Consider the following 18597-nt stretch of genomic DNA (forward strand, 5'->3'; position numbering starts at 1 on the left):
GGGGCCGCGGGGCAGCGGCGAGGAGCCGGCTCTGCTCCCGGCCCGCAGAGGCCGCCGCCGGGGCGGTGCGGGGCCGTGCGGCGTTCCGGGGCCGGAGCCCGGCGTTTTGACATCCCGGCGCCGGGAAGGGCCGCGTCCCGGCCTGCGGCGGCTGCGGGGGCCCTGCCGGCGGCTCCCGCCCGGGCCGAAGCGCTGGCGGCCGCCTGGGGCCCGCAGCCCTGGCCGCAGGGTCTCCCCAGGGAACGCGGGGCCGGGGCCGCCGGGGGCATTTTTTCGGAGGCGGAGGGACGGCGGCGGGAGTGAATTGAGACAAAGAGCGAGGAGGAGGAGGAGGAGGAAGAAGAGGACACTCGGACTCGGCTACATTCCTGTGCAGAGAAAGGCGGGAGGCGGTGTTAGCCCTTTACGGACAGCTGGGTCCGGCGCTGCTCTCAGCTGCTGTCGGCGTATTTACAGCCGGCTCTCCCGGCCGTGGGAGGAGGAGGAGGACGGAGAAACAACCATGTAAGTTCCCAATTGCCGGGGGTCCTGTGAGAAGATGGGGGATGCCGCAGACGCCAAGGAGATGAGGAAGACTTTCATTGTTCCTGCCATCAAACCCTTTGACCATTATGATTTCTCCCGAGCGAAAATCGCCTGTAATCTGGCCTGGCTGGTGGCCAAAGCCTTTGGGACAGGTAGGTGGCGTCTCCTTCTTCCCTTTCTTTGATGCTGGTTCCTGCTTGGTTGCTTCTCTTCTGAGGACGTGCGAGCCATTCCCTAAGGAGCTGAGAAGGGGTGGGGGAGATGTGTGGGAAATGTTTTTGGTCTTTTCCTTATCCTTAAGATCTCTTGCCCCTTGTGGGGTTTTTTGTTTGTTTGTTTTTCTTTTGTTTTTCCTTTATTGCACTTAGTCTTTTTCGAGTAGTCCCACTGTTTCCATCAGCAACTAAATTTTGTGTATTGTCGCTCATATTGTTTTATTTGAGTGAATCGATCCCTGTAAATGGTGTTTTATTTATTACTCGAATCACACTTCTACGATGCGAAAAAAACCCAGCAATGCACGTTTGTCTGTCATCTTCAAATTTTTCTTGATATTGCTTAGGAGCAGAATTGGGGGCTAGCAGTGGGAATGAGTGCGTGCTCTTGGTTTTGACATGTGTGACAGTAGCCTGTAGCCATTTGAGTGGTTGAGCAATAAGAAGGGTTTCAGGAGAAAGAGCATTTAATGCCAGCTTTTGGCCTGCACAATACAGAAGGCTCTCCTTGTCTGTGAGTGTAAATGGAATCGATTTGTAATGCCTCCAAAAGGCATCAGTGCTCTGTCGTTGAAAACCTTGGACCTTGAGGAATACCAGACCTATTATTCTGTGCCTGAAATATTACTGGGCCTTGAGAAATACCAGACTTGCAGAGGTCTTCTGGGGGAAGCATTATGAAAATTTACCAAGCTGGGGGGTTTTTGTTTGGGTTTTGGTTGTTTGTTTTGGATTTTTGTTTGGTTTTTTGTTTGGTTTCTTTTTTTTTTCCTTTCATATTTTTTGAGGGTAGGTAGGGTTGTTTGCTTGTTGTTTGTGAGTTTTGGCTTTAGTATAGCTGTGATATTGTAATAATTTGATTTTCTGTGGATTTCAAAAATGTGGTTTTTGGAAAGGTGAGGTAGATATCAACAATCATTACTTTTGCCTCTGTTTTTTTGTAAAATAACAGGAAAAGGTTACTCCTTATGGAATGTTGCACCTTTTGCATTTAGGGCCAGGATGCTGTTATGTATTTAGCCAGGGTTAGCCTGTATATGGGCCATGCTTCTGGGAACTCATAATATTTGATGTGATGCTTCCAAAAAGTCACTTCTGAAGTGTTTGAATCTACTTACATTTCAGTGAGTGTATCACTTTAAAAAGAAAGAAAGTATCAAAATATTGTTTGTATATAAATATTTGTTGATAAAATGTACTTGCTTTTCTTTGTGAAATCTGAACAAGTAATATTTTGATATATGGTTTTATTAGCTATGCAGGTATAAGAGGTTAAAATAGTAGAGAAAATTCTTGGAAGTACTTAAGTCAACATTTTCAGAGATCATTTTATTTTTAGGCAGCTTGGTTCTATAGCATCTGCTCATGGGATTCTGAGTGTACAATGCTTGTGCAATTACATAACCCAGCCTTCTAACCTGAAAACTTTTTTCTATTGGAGTTGGACAGACTCTCATCCTATGGTTGAAATGTCTTGGTTTATACTGATTGAGTTTCTATTGGATGTGTAAAGCTGCTTGCAGGGCACTTTTCTGCTACTTTTTATAGAAAGTGTGATCCAAACCAAATTCCTTTAGTCTTTCTCTTCATGATTGGGGTTGTTCTGAGATGCTCAAATGAAACACGATTAGAGGGAATAATTGTTCCATCTGCTCTCTAAACACTGCAGTAATGTAACAGTAGGAAGAGAGTTAAGCACACACATCTGTAGTGTTTCTGATCCCAGTTCTTCCACTAGGTTAATGTGACTAGGAACTTCAAAGATTATTTTAGTTGAAGTAAGGAAAGGCAGTATACAGGACTTACATGTCTGCAGTACAAATGCTTCCTTTATACTTGGAGTGAAACAGAAGAACTGGCCTTCACCTTTTCCAAGAAGGAAGGAAGTTTGGGTTTGTTAAATTATTTTAGTTCTTGGGAATAGATCACAGCCGCAGTCATGTCTTCTAACTATTGCTATGTACATTTGTACAGAGGAAATACAAAGGATGATTAGTGTGTTTATGGGGACCTCACTTGTTTTTTCTTTATTTATGCTTGAACTATTGAAGTTCCCTAAGTTTGTAGGGGAAGGTGAAGAGTTTTCCCCTACTGCCTATGAAACAAAGTAATACAGTTCACTTTCATTAATGAAAAGCATTGGTTGTTACAATCATGTATCCATTAAAGAAATCAAAATCTTTATGTATCAAAGGGGTACCTCTTTCAGTGGATGGCTTTCACTGTCTTAAAACTCTATTTCAATACAGTCAGAGTTGTGGATACAGCTTGACTACATGTTGTGAATTTGCTCTTGCAAAAAGACTTTGAAATAGGTACTGTTCATTGACATTAGTAATGACTTTTGCTGTTTCATTGATACCTGAGTCCGAAATCTGAGAGACAAATTGTCTATTGCTATTTTCCTTGGTAAAACTGCAAGTGTAGAGTTTGACCCACAATACAAGCAGGTCAAAAGAAGTTGTCTTATTAGTGAGGTGTCATAGGAGAGTAAGAATGTATTAACAGTCATGTTGAAGGCATCTCAGATGAAGAATTGTTTGTTTAAGAAATACTAATTGAAGAAGGAATTCGTATTTAAGTGTTGAGGGTGTGAAGGATTTTGTGCCTTGGTGTTTTGCTGCAAGACAATAGATCAGTGTTAGGACATGTCAGATGAATTGTTTTGTAATAACCAAATTGTTCAAGTGACACAACGTGCAGTAACAGAAAGGGGAAAAATTAACAAGTGTGAACTATAAAAGGGGGAAATGATTGTGCAAATACTTAATTTCAGCCTTGTCTCCCAATGCTGGCAGTCAACCATTTCAGTTAGAATTTCTTCCCAAAGAACTGGATGAACAGTACAGACACTATAGCCTTCAACCTAAAAGTATAATGGGACTTACTTCATAGGAAAAAGTTGGAAAATGTTGTGATGTTGTGGTAGTCTGTGCTCTTTTTATTTCTAAAGCAACAGAAGTGGGTTTCACTATTTTGGAATGTGAAGGTTTTGCCTTCTCAGTCTGCTATAGTAATAGAAAATGTGCCTGAAAAATTTGTTATCCATCCATGCTTCTAAAGAAAGGCTGAGCTAAATATATGTCATTCCTGACAGATGTTTGTTTAGCCTGTTTTTCAAAAATCTCTAATTATAGACTCTGTAGTATGTCTTCCAGTCAGTTTGGACCTTATTTATTTTTAGATGTTTGAACAGAATCTTGATATCTTTTGCTACATTGTTTAGCCATTACTTACTGTCTTCCTGGTGCTTTTGAGAATAGTGTGCACCTTAAGTTTTTGTAACACCCTTCATATAATAAAAGCAATGTCTGTTATATTGTTTAGACAAAATAGACTTTTTTCTTTTTTGTAGGCCAAAATTTTTTGCTGTCTGTATTTATTAGGGGTTGGTTTGGGTGGTTTTCTGTTTGATTGGTTTTTCATGTAATTTTTTCCTGTGGTTGGTTTACATGAGCTCTGTACTTAAATGTGGATCTATTTGTCCAGTGAAACCATTAACGGTACAAGGTAAATTTGAAAAATTACTTCATATTTCCAACCTATAATGCTCTGATTTATTCACTAAAATATGATGTTTGCCATTTCTGCATTGGCCTAGAATTGTTGACTCATGCAGTCTGTGATTCACTTTAGCTCTGTATCTCTCTGCAGAGCTGCTGCCTACTCAGTTGTTCCCATCTTGTAATTGCACTGTTGTAGGTTCCTGCTTTGCAGCTCTACTTACATAACTGCATCCTATTTTCAAACCACTCCTTCCACTTGTTAAAATTATCTTGAATTATAATTTTGTCCTCCAAAGTGCTTTCAATCCTTTTGTATCTTGGAATTACTTTTCTACAACCTTGTCTAGTGTGAAGAAAGATGTGAGTTGTTGAACCTGGAAGTAAATGTTCTTCCCATTTGGTAGGGGTTATCTGAGCACTCTTGGGAAATGGTTTTTCAAACAGCTTTTCACCCAATTTTTAGTTACAAAAGTTAGGAGTATCTATGTGTATGATTTTCAGAAAATTATGGGAATAGTTTTAAGTCAAGTTAAAGCTCTTGCTACTTTACTATCTATACAACATATTATTCTGCTACAGTAAAACATTTAACTGGTTAACATGAGTTTTTTTGGGTTTTTTACAGGAATAAACTAAAAGCTAAATAAAAGCTGCATAAATCTGAGTAATTGTCCTAAACATTTTTGTGTTTTCTGAAGTCAAAACTGTCCATACACCTTTTAACATTAAATGTATCCTTTATAGGTGTTTGAGGCACTAGATTACAAATTGCATAATCTGTAACTAAATATTACCCCAGAAACTTAAAAATAGTTTTCTGCTGATGATTAATGTTTTCAGAATTCATATGTGGCTACTTACTGCTCTTTTCCCATGTTGCCAGTAGAACCATGAAGGGAGGAAATGAACATTGTGTATCTGACAGAAACAAGTTGTAGCTAAATATTCTCATCTGTTTTGTGGGGTGTTTTAGGCCAGAACACATTTTAATCTTTTTCTAGCAGACCTCATTTCTTCACTTGTATTCAGTCTGGCAGTAGCAAAACCTTGTAGAAGGGTTTGGATTACAAATACAAATGGTTGAGATTCAAGTGAGAATTTTTTTTTTTTAGATTCCATCGTCTTTCTAAAATAGTTGCTGACAAATTGATATTTCAGTCAATCCTACTAAAATCAATGGATTAGACAAATCTGTTGAGATGTTTTACTTGGAAGGTGGTTGTGTCACTCCTTTCTGTAGAACACATTTGTAATGTAGTTTGACTGTAGATCACTTTTTTTGAAGTAAATACATAAAATTATAAGAGCTTCTGGATCTGTTAGGTTTGGCAGAGTCCTCTGAAGCTGTAGACTGTGGGAGTACAAATGTAAGGGAAGGTGATCAGTAGGGGACAGTTGCAGGATTGGCAGTGGACAATGCACCTCCTTTGGGGTATAGAACCTGTTCTTTCAATGACTCAATCCATGCTTTTTAGCCTGTTTGCCTTTACAATTCCACTCCTGAAATTAGTAACTTTTAATACTAGCTCTGTTAAACCCAGAACTCTGAATGATCATTTTTGCTGATCATTCTGGAAAATGAGGATAGAAGTGAAAAACTCTCAAGAAAAGTTCTTCCTCCTCCTCCCCCTTACTTTTTATTTTGTGCAATTGGACAGTACATTATTACTGCATCAGATGGTAATAATAAACATTTCTGCTACAGCGTTGAGATGCAGCGTTTGAAATCTATTTGCTAGATGTAAGATTTGTATAGTTCTGGCTGTTTCCTACATGTTTTCTTGTATGCAATTAAAAGCAGTCTTACACTGAGAGAACCTGTAAGCTAGACACCAAAGAAGATGTGTCCATTCACATATATCTACTTGTGGCTGGCAAAAAATTTTCTCTGGCTTTATAAAGCCTAATAATAAGTTCAAAAAATGTTTATCTCTAATTTTTTGAAACAGCTTTTTCCATGCTGCATAGGATACTTAAATCATAACTTGTCTATAATAGTCATCAAGGTGCAAGCTGGGTGAGATAGGATTGTAATTATACTATTATCTTTTCATTTCTCATAATTTGCCTCTCTCAAAAAATAAGTTCTGAAGGCATTTATGTTAATGAAAATTGATCCCCTTATTGGCAGGGTTAACTCTAAGCCATTCCTTTGTTTATTAAAACCTGAATCAATCCACAGGTTTTAGTAAATTAGATGCTAATCTTCCAATTTTAATAAGAAATGCCAGTACCAGACACGTTCTGTAGGTTTTGGGAGGAGCTGCTGAAGGCAGAATATTGGATGGAATACACACTTAGTGTGACAATTAATAGAGCATTTCTTACATGACTTTGTGTTCAAAGAACTGAAGTCTGGTTAGGCTATGAAAGTAGAACTGTTGCATGTTTTTTCCTTAAATGTTTTGGAGTTTGTTTGGTGTGTTTGGTTTTGGGTTGTGGGGTTTTCTAGTGTTTCTTTGGTTTTTTGTTTGGTTTGGGTTTTTTGTTGTTTGTTTGCTTCCTTTTTTTGAATGAGGAATCCTTTTTAAGTGCCAAACAGCTGTTGAAGCAGTGGATAATGGTCTATTTTTGTGGCATCTAGAGGCAGGAGGATAGAATCTGTTGGTTCATAGTACTTCTGTGATAGTAAATTCAACAATCTCTTGAGTTCATCTTATCAAGGTGGACAAAGTTAAGAATGGCTATCCTGGAGTTGAGTGTGCCATAAATTGAGTGTTGGCCTTTCAGATACTTGTCTCTTGACAGAAGTGCACCTACAGCCTGCTAGCCAACAGCAATGGAAGTGGCAGACTGATTCAACAAACCAAAAAGTAAAAATTATTTGGTAATCTCTACTCTATCATTTTGTTTTTCATGTCCTGTTTGAAAGTCTTGTTTCATGATGGTTATCTCCAAAATAAAATAGTAAATTGAAATGCCTCCCTCTTCTATTGAGTCAAAAAATTCACCAGAAGTTAAATAATATAATTTTGTCTTCTCTGACCCATTTTCAATTCTTGGATTCTTGACTTCTGTGCAAGCTCTGCTGTCTTGTGCCCAGATTGTAAATGTGGCACCAGAATCCTTGTTGGCAAGTGGGAGTCTGAATGAGGTAACTTGACATGATTACTTCATGGCAAAAGCATACCTTTGCTGACCTGCAGAAAACTGTCAACTCCATTAAGATTTGGCATGCATTCATCTACTGGTTTGCACCAGGAAGTGGTTAAAGGTACTAGAATTTTCATTAAATAATTCTGTATTATACCTCAATCTTCTACAAATATTTTGTTCTTAATGTCTTTGTGCATTGACGTCAGTAACCTGTAATGAGGAAGTTTGTTGACTGAGGCTTAATGTGGCCTTATGGCTCCCAAAAATGGTGGCATCATTTAATTAGAAAGCCCATGGCAAAATATTTTAATTTGTTTATATTGTCCTCAGGAATTAAAAAAAAAAAACAAAACAAACAACATGGAGACCTTGTTGACAAAAATTTCTAAGCACTTGGACATTCTTAAGGCAAACATTCATAAATCTGAAATTGTTCACTGATGCAAACTTGAAAAAATAATTGTGTAAGGGAGTGTATTCATCTGTGTGGAAGCATGGAAACTTTACCAAAAAAAGCAATTTGTTTTTAAAGAAAACATAAACTTTTCACATTCATACTGTTTTCCAAGGAATAATTCATACCTATTTAAGTGGAGAGGATTTTTTATAAAGCAACTTTTAAAGGTAAATTCCATAGTACTATGCATTAATTAATTTTAAACCATACCTTTCCATTAAAATGGTCTATGGAAAATTAAGTTGCATTTCTATCTCACAGTGTGGAGTGTGAGCAACCCATGGCAACCCATGGCCACAGGGCCACTGCAACCCGTGGCTGCTGTGTCCAGGATTAACTGGGGGAGCTGGCCAGGAAGGGCTGATCACTGCTTGGGAATGGGTTCTCTCTTTCCTTTTCATTGTTATTATTGTTAGAATATTTGATTTTATTTCAAATATGAAACTGTTTTTATCTCAGCCTGTGAGATCTACCTTTTGCCAGCTTTCCTTCCCATCCTCCCATCTCAGCAGGGAGAGTGGGGTAAAGAGCAAGCAGCTGGGCAAGTTAGTTGGGGCTAGGGTTAAATCAAAACAGGGAACAATAATAATTCTGTGTTTGCTTTAAAGCTTTGAATAAGCTCTTAAATTTTAACTTTTTTTCTTCTCTATAAAGAGTATCTGCAGTGCTTTTGATTCCTTGATCATTTATGAAAAATTACCTCAAGATATGTTGTTTTTTGAGTTAGCCTGATGGTTAAATTTGAGTTACATTTTTGGGCTAATGGGCTTATTTCTTTTTTCTTTGTGTCTTGAACTTGCCCATTAGCTTCATTTATTCTCTTCATAGTACAATATTTACAAATTTTAAAATGTCATAAGGATTTCCAGAGCTGTGGTCCTGCTCACAATTCTAGGAAAACATAGAGTGGTCATCTAGTTCAGCTTCTTTCTCCAGGAAGGGTCAGCCTCAGAGTTAGAAGAGGTTTCTCAGTGCCTCATCAATAGTTCTGGAAGTCCCTGTGGATGGCAATTTCACAGCTGGGTCCCCAGGCAACCTGTGCCTATGCTCTGGTGGTCTCTCTTGAGGCCTGAGACTTATCCAAGTCCATGTTTCTAAAACCTGTTGGTGCTGGAAGGGTGCAGGTGGATCCTTCCTTTACCTTTTCTCCAGCACTGCCCCCAGTATAGGGGTGTCCTCTGCATTTCATGTGCTCAGCTGGCTGCACTCCCTGTCCCCAGGACACCCCTCTGACACAATTACCAGGGATTTCAAGGTCAGATTTACTTTATGACAATATGTGCAACAAGGTATTCCTTATAAAAGGGGTCATTTACCTCAGAGTTTAATCTTGAAAGATTCCTCTTTGCCAGCTGGGCAAAGGAAGGACTGGTAAAATGCACTTACAGGGGATAAGTGTTAAGGTTCTTCTCTGTCTAGCAGAGCCTGTTGAACAATCTCTAGTCCTGACAGAATTGTTAATAAAGGCTTTTGACCCTTCTGGTTGTTCTGGTAATCTGCTGAGAACTGGATGGAGCCTTGAAATTCCCTGCCACAGGACTCCAGGGGCAATTCTGGAAGGACTTCTACTCTGAGATGGCATTCTCTGTCTGTTACCTATCTGCTGTGGGGCTTTTTGTTGTCTTTTTGAACTCTAATGTGAGAATAAAACTTGAACCTTCTATCAAGAGCTATTCTGATATCGAACAGTTTAATGCATGTTATGAAGTGGGAGAAAGTGCTGTGTTTCTGCTTGTGCAGAGGAAATTCTGACAGGAATTTTTGTAGAGCATTCTGATCTTGTTGCACCAGATTCCTTGTTTGTATGCTTTCACATTTTTTATACATTCAGAATATGGCTATAGCCACAGCTTCTCTTCCTAGCCCTTTGTCTCCATATTCTATTTTTCTAATAAGTTTATTTTTCTGGCTTTATTTTTATGAAGACCGGTAAGTTTCTTTTCCAGGTTTATTTTTGTTTACACCAATGAAGTAAAAGAAATGGCATACATGTCATTTTGTCTTTTTCTGTATTTTTAGAAGTGGAACTAAGCTTTATAAATAATTCTATTTGCCTCTGCTAGTCATCATGTTGATTTTTTGTTGTTGTTGTTTTTAACTGTATTGAGTTTTTAATTACTAAGTCCCAGCAGCGGAAGCCGTTCTTTCATGATAAATGCATTTATTGCATTTTATCACTTTAGGGTGTGCTTCAGAGATACAGAAGAGGAGAATTAACAGGTGTTGGGTTTGTTATTTACTGGCTTGAGATTTCTCTTCTGGGTCAAATTTTCAGACTTGAAATCTGTTATTGTCTTCAGTGGATCTGAACCACAGAGTGTGTGACTGTGTAGCTAGGTACTCCTGCCTTAAGGAGGTTTTTTGGTTTTTTTCATATAGGAATGAGGTTCTTGAAAGTCTTTTACGAAATTGCAAATGGTTTTCTGTTCTTCCCTGCTTCCCCCCATCACCATTGAAAATCTCATCTGCTTCAAAGCAGGGATGTGTGAATTTTGGTTTGGGTTTTATTTGGTTGGTTGGGTTGGGTTTTTGTTGTGGGCTTTTTTGTGTTTCTCCAAAAGCAAGATCTGCTGTGTGTGCATTGTGCATTGTGAGATATTTGCAAAAAAAAAAAATGTTTTCTAATCCTCTCTAGCTTGAAGAAATAGCATAAAGATGCTTTAAGAGTTGGCATTTGGAATTGTAGAGGATAAAGTCCTGATGAGAATTGAGCTCCTGGTACTGGAGATGGATCATTTGGGACTTCAGAAATAACAAGCCTAGTATTTAAATAAACCGTGTGTGGACAAACAGGGAAATGAAAGATGGTCAGGTAGAATTGATATAGATGTAAACAATACCTGGGAAGCAGGTATCTAGCAGTGCTGAGATCCTCAATTAGAAATGCTTTTTATTGGACTGGATGAGTCTGGATCTTACAGTCAGTAGGTGAAGTTGGGAAGTGGAAGGGAAAATGGAAATGTCTTCTGACACTGGTAGATATTTTTGTTAGCAGTTTTATTGTCATCTTGTAAAAAAGTAGGGCTGTTAGGCATTAGATTTGTGTTTTAAAGGGCAGTGTTTGTGCTGATGGTATATTTTGATCTGTATTCTAAAGCAGAACTGTCAGTTTTCTTGCCAAATTTAGGCTTATGGTTTAAGCAAATTACAAACTATGCCTCTCTTTCCCTTGATACTTTAAATTGACAAAAGAAGCAGCAATATCTTACCCTTTCCTACCATCCTTCTGGCATTTAAAGCATGTGTTAATATTTCTTTCACTTTTTGCACTCTATAAAACATATCTGCTAGAAGGCAGCTGGCACCTTCCAAAGCCCTTGATGGAAGCACATGAATTGCAGTAGAATATGCATGAGGAGAAAGATAATCTGTCATTATCTTGTGATGGCATGTTCTGTTTTTTCTCTCTCTTCTGCTCCACCCTTACTGGGCTGTTTATTCCAGACTGATTCAAACCTTGTCTGTTTGGCCATTTATCCAGCTGAAGGCAAAGGGAATAGCAACCTAAGAGTTGCATCACTGCTTTCCTACACACTTATTTTTTCTTCTAGCAATTAAATAGGCTTTTTGCCTTTGGACTCAGGAAAAAAATCACATGCTCTTTATCCCATAAATGTTGTTGGCTTAACTAATTTTGCAACAATAGACAATGAAATTCTTCCAGAAGGAAAATGAAGCATCTTGTAGCATGTATGCCTGAAAATCTGAAAGCTATTTTCCACTTGACTCATGATTTAGTTTAAATTGATCTAGTACCATATTTAATTAATTTATAATTATTACTTTTGTGATAGATAATTATAAATATAATCTGCTGTATTATGTTACGTACAATATTTGAAAAAATTGTTGGATTGTCTTGGAATGCTAATTTTGCAGTTAAGATCTCAGCATAAATTTGAAAAAATCTTGCATAGCTTTCTGTGGGTGCTAAGCCAGCTCACTGAAAAAAGAGGAAAACTATGATTTAAAGGGAAGTCAGTAACACAACAAGGCCAATAAGAACTCAGTATTTTGTAAGAAACAAAGTGGTAATATTTTTTCTTCTTTCTCCGTTCTTCTAATTTCAGTTAAAAGCCCATATATATATGCTTAACTGCTGAATTGTCATCATTCTGTGATGCATGGCCTTTAAAATAAACAGTATAGTAATCAAAATTCTCCTACATATATGGAAACTAGAAGGCTGCTTTTTGTCTTGAATTTTTCTGTGGTGAAACATAATGTTTCAGTACCATTTTGTTATTGTAATAGAGTCCAGGGTTTGTGTCTAAATGGATGTTGTTCTGCCTTTCTATGTCTGACCTATATAATATTATGCCAAAGGAAATGAGAATGTTTGGGCATGTATTTGGAGAAGCCAAGACATTTTAATGTAATGATGCTGTAAACCACAGTTGGTCTTCTGTTGTGGCCTTTGCAGCGTGAGACACTTTAAATTTCTTTCAAGTTTCTATTTATAGTTCAAATATTACGTTTGTCTGATTTTTTTCCCAGTATTTTATAACATAATTGCTGGTATAGACTTTGGCCTTCCCTTGGTTAAGCTTTCTTTGACATAATTTTGAGTTCACATACAGTTTTTAAGAATCCCTTAAAAGTCTAACTATCCTTTCTGATACTGACTTGTGCTCTCTTTGTGTTTGTAGAAAATGTTCCAGAAGAACTCCGAGAACCATTTTACACAGACCAGTACGACCAGGAGCACATTAAACCACCTGTTGTTAACTTGCTGCTGTCTGCTGAGCTCTACTGTCGTGCTGGGAGCCTTATTCTCAAGAGTGATGCTGCAAAACCACTTCTAGGTCATGATGCTGTTATACAAGCCCTGGCACAAAAAGGCCTTTATGTCACTGACCAAGAAAAGTTGGTGACTGAACGAGATCTTCACAAAAAACCAATTCAGATGGTGAGTGTTCAGATCTTGTGTGTTACATCTCTTCTCTCCATCTGTGTACTCCCAATACCTACAGATCTGTCTTCTAAAATGCATCAGTATGTTGAAGTATTTTTCTCAGGAGTTTAGTGGAATTCATTACTGGGAAGTTTATAATTGTTTTGGTTTGAGGAGTTTTTTTCATGTCATCAGCTGTCAGTGCAAATGTATTTCTTCTGTATTAATGCTAGAAGACAGCTATCTTCCTACGTAGTTAAAATGTTACATTTTTCAATATAGCAGTGACAATATGATCACTTTGATTTCAGTTTTACAGCACTGACTGTAAGTGAATATTTCTGTGTTGGAAAAGTTTAAAAACATTATTCTTGGGTAGAAATCTTTGGTTAAAAGCTTGAAAAAATTTTTGAATTCAACTTAATAACATTGAATAGTTACCTGTTTCACATTAAGTCATGTAAAACACACAACAATGGTATTTTTTCATGGAGACATTTAATAATACGTCTTTGCTTTATACAACTGCTAATTAATGCAGTTCAACTGATGACTTATTCTATTAGTAAGCTCTAAAGTCATGGGTTTTCTTCTTTGTTTGGAGTTGAGTTATAAAAAATTAACTGTAAAAAGGATGTCTACATATGTTTGTTTAGCAAATGGCAGCATAATATAATAAGATGCTAATGTATTTAAAGTATAAAGTAAAGAATAATTTTAAATACTCACCTTTTTATATTTGTATTTAATATTTAGTATAGAAAATAAATGAAGTAAACAAAGTATTTGTGGTCAGTGACCTGTAGCTGCCTCTAAAATGAAGGTGTGTGGAAATGAATATAGCTGTGGTGATCTTACAGGTATTTTCCAGTCTAAATCATTCAGTGTTTCTAAGTGATGCAAAATTTGCAGGATACTTGTAATTCTTGTGGGTGGTTAGGAGTGTTCCTATTGTTCACAGAATTCAAAGCATTTAAGAAACAAACTTTCTGACTGATTATGTTATTGTAGAACTTAATTCTCTTCTTGCTTCTGAAGGAAAATGTTAATGACTTGCATTTATGGGCCTCTGGTTTCCCCCTTTGATTGTTTTAATTTGATCACTGTCTAGAGTAGTTGTAAGAGTCATGTCTTCCCAGAGTTCAGTTGAAAAAAAAAAAGGTGTAATTATTACCTAGTTTGGTTTGCTGATATTTGGTTTAATAATTGATGTTGCTTAAAATGCATTTCAGTAGTCCTTTTCTATTTCCCCCATGCTTGAGAGGCTGTTTGTGTGTTTTCCCAGTGTTGTTTAGGTATAGTCAGCAGGAAATTATTGACACATGAATGTCCTAAGAGCTGATGTCCCCAGGCTCCTGCTGTGCCCAGGGCACTGGTCCCCACTCCAGTCCCAGTAACAGATGGGTGCACTGTTGATGTTGTCAGTTCACAGGCAGCTGGGCTGTGATGAGGACAGGGAACACAACTGGCTTGGGCAGAAACACAGCCTTGCCCAAAACAACTGTTACCAAAAAATGGCTGTGAAGCTGTAGTCTCCATACTAACATCCTGAGCCCATGAGTTTTACTCTGTCAAACCATGCTCTCATTCCTATGCAAGCTCCTAGCAGCAGCATTATATTTTAATTGGAAAGCCTCAACCCTTTTCCTTGTGATGCTATTAGTAAAGTTGGCAGAGAACTTCAAATTTGGCTGTTGCAGTATTGACAGTCTTTTTCCTTGATGCCTTTCCTATTATTCCATATGTCACAGTTTCTACAAGTCTTACAAATTTAAATGTATGTCCTGTTTTAGAGCATGGAATAATTTTTCTTTTTCAGTTCTGTAGAACATAAAGTTTTCATTTGTAATTAACACATGTTCCTCTAGCAGACCAGATTGTATTAAACCCATGTAAAATGCAATTTTGAGTAATTTAATAGAACTAGTGTGGTTGTCATTCCCTTTGCTAGCCTGTCTTCCCCAGGAATAAGGGGAAGGTATTGGTGTTTGTTAGTGGCTATTTCTTGTTACAAGCTTGGGTGTACTATATTTTCTCTAGCTGAAAAGGGGCAAGATATAATATGGAATGGAACTATGGAAAGGGATTTGAGTATGGAATATTTTAATTTTACACGTGTATTATAACGTGTGTAGCTGTGGCCAACAGACTCGGAATTCCTTGGACTGGATGTTTGCACAGTGACGTCTGTGGGGATGAATTGTTGACTTAGTTCACATGTGACTGCTCAGTGGAGCAAGCATTTTGGTCTTCTCTCTCTTAGGTGGAATTTTTCTCAGAAGCACCTCACATATTTATGTCTGAAAAGTCTAGCAAATGCTGCTTTGTGCTGGAGTCAGGATAGATGGCACTTTGTCATTAGTACCTGATGTGAGAGGCTGCAAATGCTGTGTGTGTGTGTTTCTGTGTGTGTGTACATGCACTGGTGTATGTGTGTATGTACACAAATCAGTTTGTCCTGGTGGAATGGGGTAGGAAAGAGGCACTTGGGACATTAACCCATGGCAGCAAAGGCTTCTGTTAAAGCCTTCCCTGTGTGGTCTGATTAATTCTTTTACTTTTTCTCATGTTTGGTTTGTTCACATCACCTATTTTATTTCTGGGTTATTCAGTGGTATATCTATTTCTGTTCTCCATGTATTGCAAATATTAAAACTGAATTATGTGCTTATTTTTGTTAATTCTGTGTTTGATAGGATCATCCTGTTTTTAATTTTGGTAGGGGAGCAAAAGAACCAAATAGCATGTTATTTCTCTTCTGGTTGAAATTTCTATGGTCTTGGCTCTGCTCTGCTATACTTAAAACAGTGCAGAAATAGTCCAGAGCTTGGAATTGAAAGTGTTTAATCAAGAACCAGAGTATTTTTCTCCTAGAAATTATACTTCTGTACAAAAAGAATTGTCTGATGTTTAAAGCGATTATGGAAGCTAATTTGTAAAAAACTTTGCAAAGATATTTATATCAGTTGGCAAGTTCCATTTGCATACAAAGAAAAAAAAAATCTGTCTTCAGCAGGCACCCCCATATGGAAGTGTGAGATTTTGACCTGCTATCAGAAATAGCATGAGAATTCAGCATGGTTCTGATAATGATGCAATAGTTTTCTAATGCTTTCAACTATAATATACATAGATCACTGTTCAAGTCAAGCTTAGCTTTGTTTTTGTATGCTGATTTTTTTTTTTTTAATTTTGTATTTTCTTCATTACCCAAACGGGCTGAAACCTTCAAATGTCACATTCACAAGAAGGCAGTTTGGTTTTTTTCATATTTTTCTCATATAAGCATTGGATCTCTTTGTTTTAAAAACATATATATCTGTTCTTACAGAGTAGGTCAGAGGAGACTATTATACAAATTTCTCCATTATGACAAGAATTTTATATTAACCGAATAATTTATTTTCCATGCCAAATCATTTTACAAGAATTTTGATATTTAATCAGGCTGGTCACTTGGTATTCATATGGTCTCTTTCAATTTGCTTCAAGTGAAGAGAAGAATAAACAGATTCAGAGGGGCATTAAGAAATGCTTTCCTTCCCTCAAGTCCCTGCATTGCACTTCTGCCATGTGGGGAAGGGAAGAAAAAATCAGCATCTCAGTTCAGTTTGCAGGGACACTGAAGTTACATAACTACACCAGCAGTGAACTTCTGTCCCTAATGTGACAGGGCCAAAACTACCTGAATTTCTAGCTTGAGGAATAATAATGTCAAATCTTTAATACTTGTTTAAAACCAGTGTTTTTTGGGGGTATAGAGATACAGTGATATCAGACTTCTACCAAATTTGCACCAGAAGAATCTATTTGCCTTAGCTGAATATTCTATGTTGATAAACCATTCTCAGCTGACTACAAAAACTAGTTATTAACTTTTTAACTTTTTAAGGCATTTTAAGATATTTAGTTCTTAAATAAAATTTAGTGACTAGAAAAAGTTTACTGAATACCCTGTGTATAAATACTATATCCAAAAAAATATGCCATACAAATATTTTTCTATATTTTCAGTGTGGAAAAGTATAAAAGCCATGCTATGCCTAATATAATTGAAAAGCATAACTTGTTAAAAGTTGAACTCTCAATTCAGAAGAGTAGTGTTGTAAGAAAGTCAACCAGCTGAGCAGCTACTTTAACCTTACACCCATTACTATCATTAATCAAGTAACATCTAAATCCTTCATAAAGTTCCACAATTTTCAGCCAAGATGGAAAGGGAATGAGAGGCTCCTGCAAAACCCCAGCAATAAGTCCACAATAGCTGGTAGGAATAAAAATTGCTACTTTGCTAATTCTGACACATTATTTACGTGTATGGGGTTTAAATATAAGAAGTAGTGTACTGTCATGCAAGTTGTATATCCATTTAGCTGCAAATTGCCTTCTTCCTTGAAGAAGTCTGTTGGGAGGAAGTCTGGCAGTAATTTCTCTGTAGCAGTTTGTGACTCTGGACTATAGCTGAGGTATAATTAGGTGTGCCTGTATTAGCTGGTTAGTAGTCATCAGGAGTGCATGTTTGAGGCAAACACCTGCATTTCTTCCAGTTACTGCTCTCGTGCCTTGCAGTGTGGGGGTGTCTCAGGGAGCACAAATGCAGGTTTTTTGAGCATGTAACCTGGGAACTGAGCTCTAGATCACACCTATGGTAGCCCACTTGCCAAGGGGTACTCATTTCCCAGGACTGGAGCAGAGCTAAATGAAGTGAATCCCCTGAGCAGGTAGCAGAGGTGAGTCCAGGGACCTTTGCACAAGTTTTGTTTTTCAGTTGTGCAGAAGTGATTGTGGAATTAATCACAGCCAGCGAAACTCCTGTGGAAGGCAGGAGGACTTGGGGGATTGGTAGTGCTGGGTGTGTATGTACCCACAGCCAAAACCTGGCTCTCCTTCTGGGTGAGATAACAGACAATAAGTGGTTAACTCATCCTGCAATCCAGACTTTTGGTCTCCCTGGCAGACTGCAATCATTGGAAATGACAGTGTCTTTCATCAGAGGTGTGTTTCTCCTTGAGGAAGGGCTGCAGCAGCTCACCAAGGTACTTGCAGCTACATGCTGCAGTCTCTGCACTTCCAGGCTGTACAGCATCTTTAACTCTGGTCTGCAAAGCAGCACAGTGTGTACTAAGCACTTCACAGAACAAAGAAGCAAGCTGTGGTTTCTGCCCTGAAGAATTTTTTTTTCCTGGTTTTAGGCATGATGCAACAAGTTTCCATTCCATGATATTGTAAATTAGTTATTAGATGAAGACACATAAAAAGAATTTGCAGTTACTTGACTTCAGCCCAAAGATACCATAATTTGTTAGTTAAAGCACCAGATTCTAACTGCCTTGTGATATAAAATAATCTTTGATAGTAGTGTGTTCCATAGAAGATTAAAATAATAAGCAAATATAGTGGTGAAACAGACCTGACTTCAGTGAGTCTGATGTGCTGTGTAGAACCAGTCTGCTCTGGGTTTGGGCTGGGAAAATGTAATCTTTAGGGGTTCCATATTTTTTGTTCCATTTCTAGTCTCATCTCTCACACTCATTCCTTATCAGGTTCCCATTTGCTTGAAAATAGAGATCTAGTATTTTTGCTGGGTTTGCTGTGTCAAATATACCATCCCACCATTGTCAGCACTGCACTGTCAGCTGTTGGCCACAGTAATTTTGTACCAGACTGCCTCACACACAGGGTGCCAGTTCAGGCTTGGGCCACAGGAATTGCTACAGCTCTCCACAGAGCTCATTCTGCACTTGCCATTTTAACTTAGAATTTAATATCCTATTTCTTGTTTTAAAGCAATTTTTGTTGACTCATAGCCTGGGCATTTTGTTTTGCTTTCTGCTTTTATTTAGTTATGTTTTTCTGGTATGTAGAAAATGGTTTTTTTATGTGTCATGTAAATAGTAGCAGTGT

General features: G+C 37.8%; 1 protein-coding gene across 4 annotated transcripts in view; it reads left to right on the forward strand.

The window, feature by feature from the left end:
- Nucleotides 1-207: 207 nt before the first annotated feature.
- CAMSAP2 (calmodulin regulated spectrin associated protein family member 2) overlaps nucleotides 208-18597 on the forward strand; it is a 78883-nt gene continuing 60493 nt past the window's right edge. For all 4 annotated transcript variants that reach the window (XM_079313556.1, XM_079313557.1, XM_079313558.1 and 1 more), the window contains exons 1-2: nucleotides 208-677; nucleotides 12449-12708. In XM_079313556.1, the coding sequence (XP_079169682.1) occupies nucleotides 539-677; nucleotides 12449-12708 (399 nt within the window). In that variant the 5' untranslated portion in view covers nucleotides 208-538. The remainder of the gene's footprint in view (nucleotides 678-12448; nucleotides 12709-18597) is intronic.

Source organism: Erithacus rubecula, assembly GCF_903797595.1.
Source record: "Erithacus rubecula genome assembly, chromosome: 10".
Lineage (NCBI taxonomy): Eukaryota > Metazoa > Chordata > Aves > Passeriformes > Muscicapidae > Erithacus > Erithacus rubecula.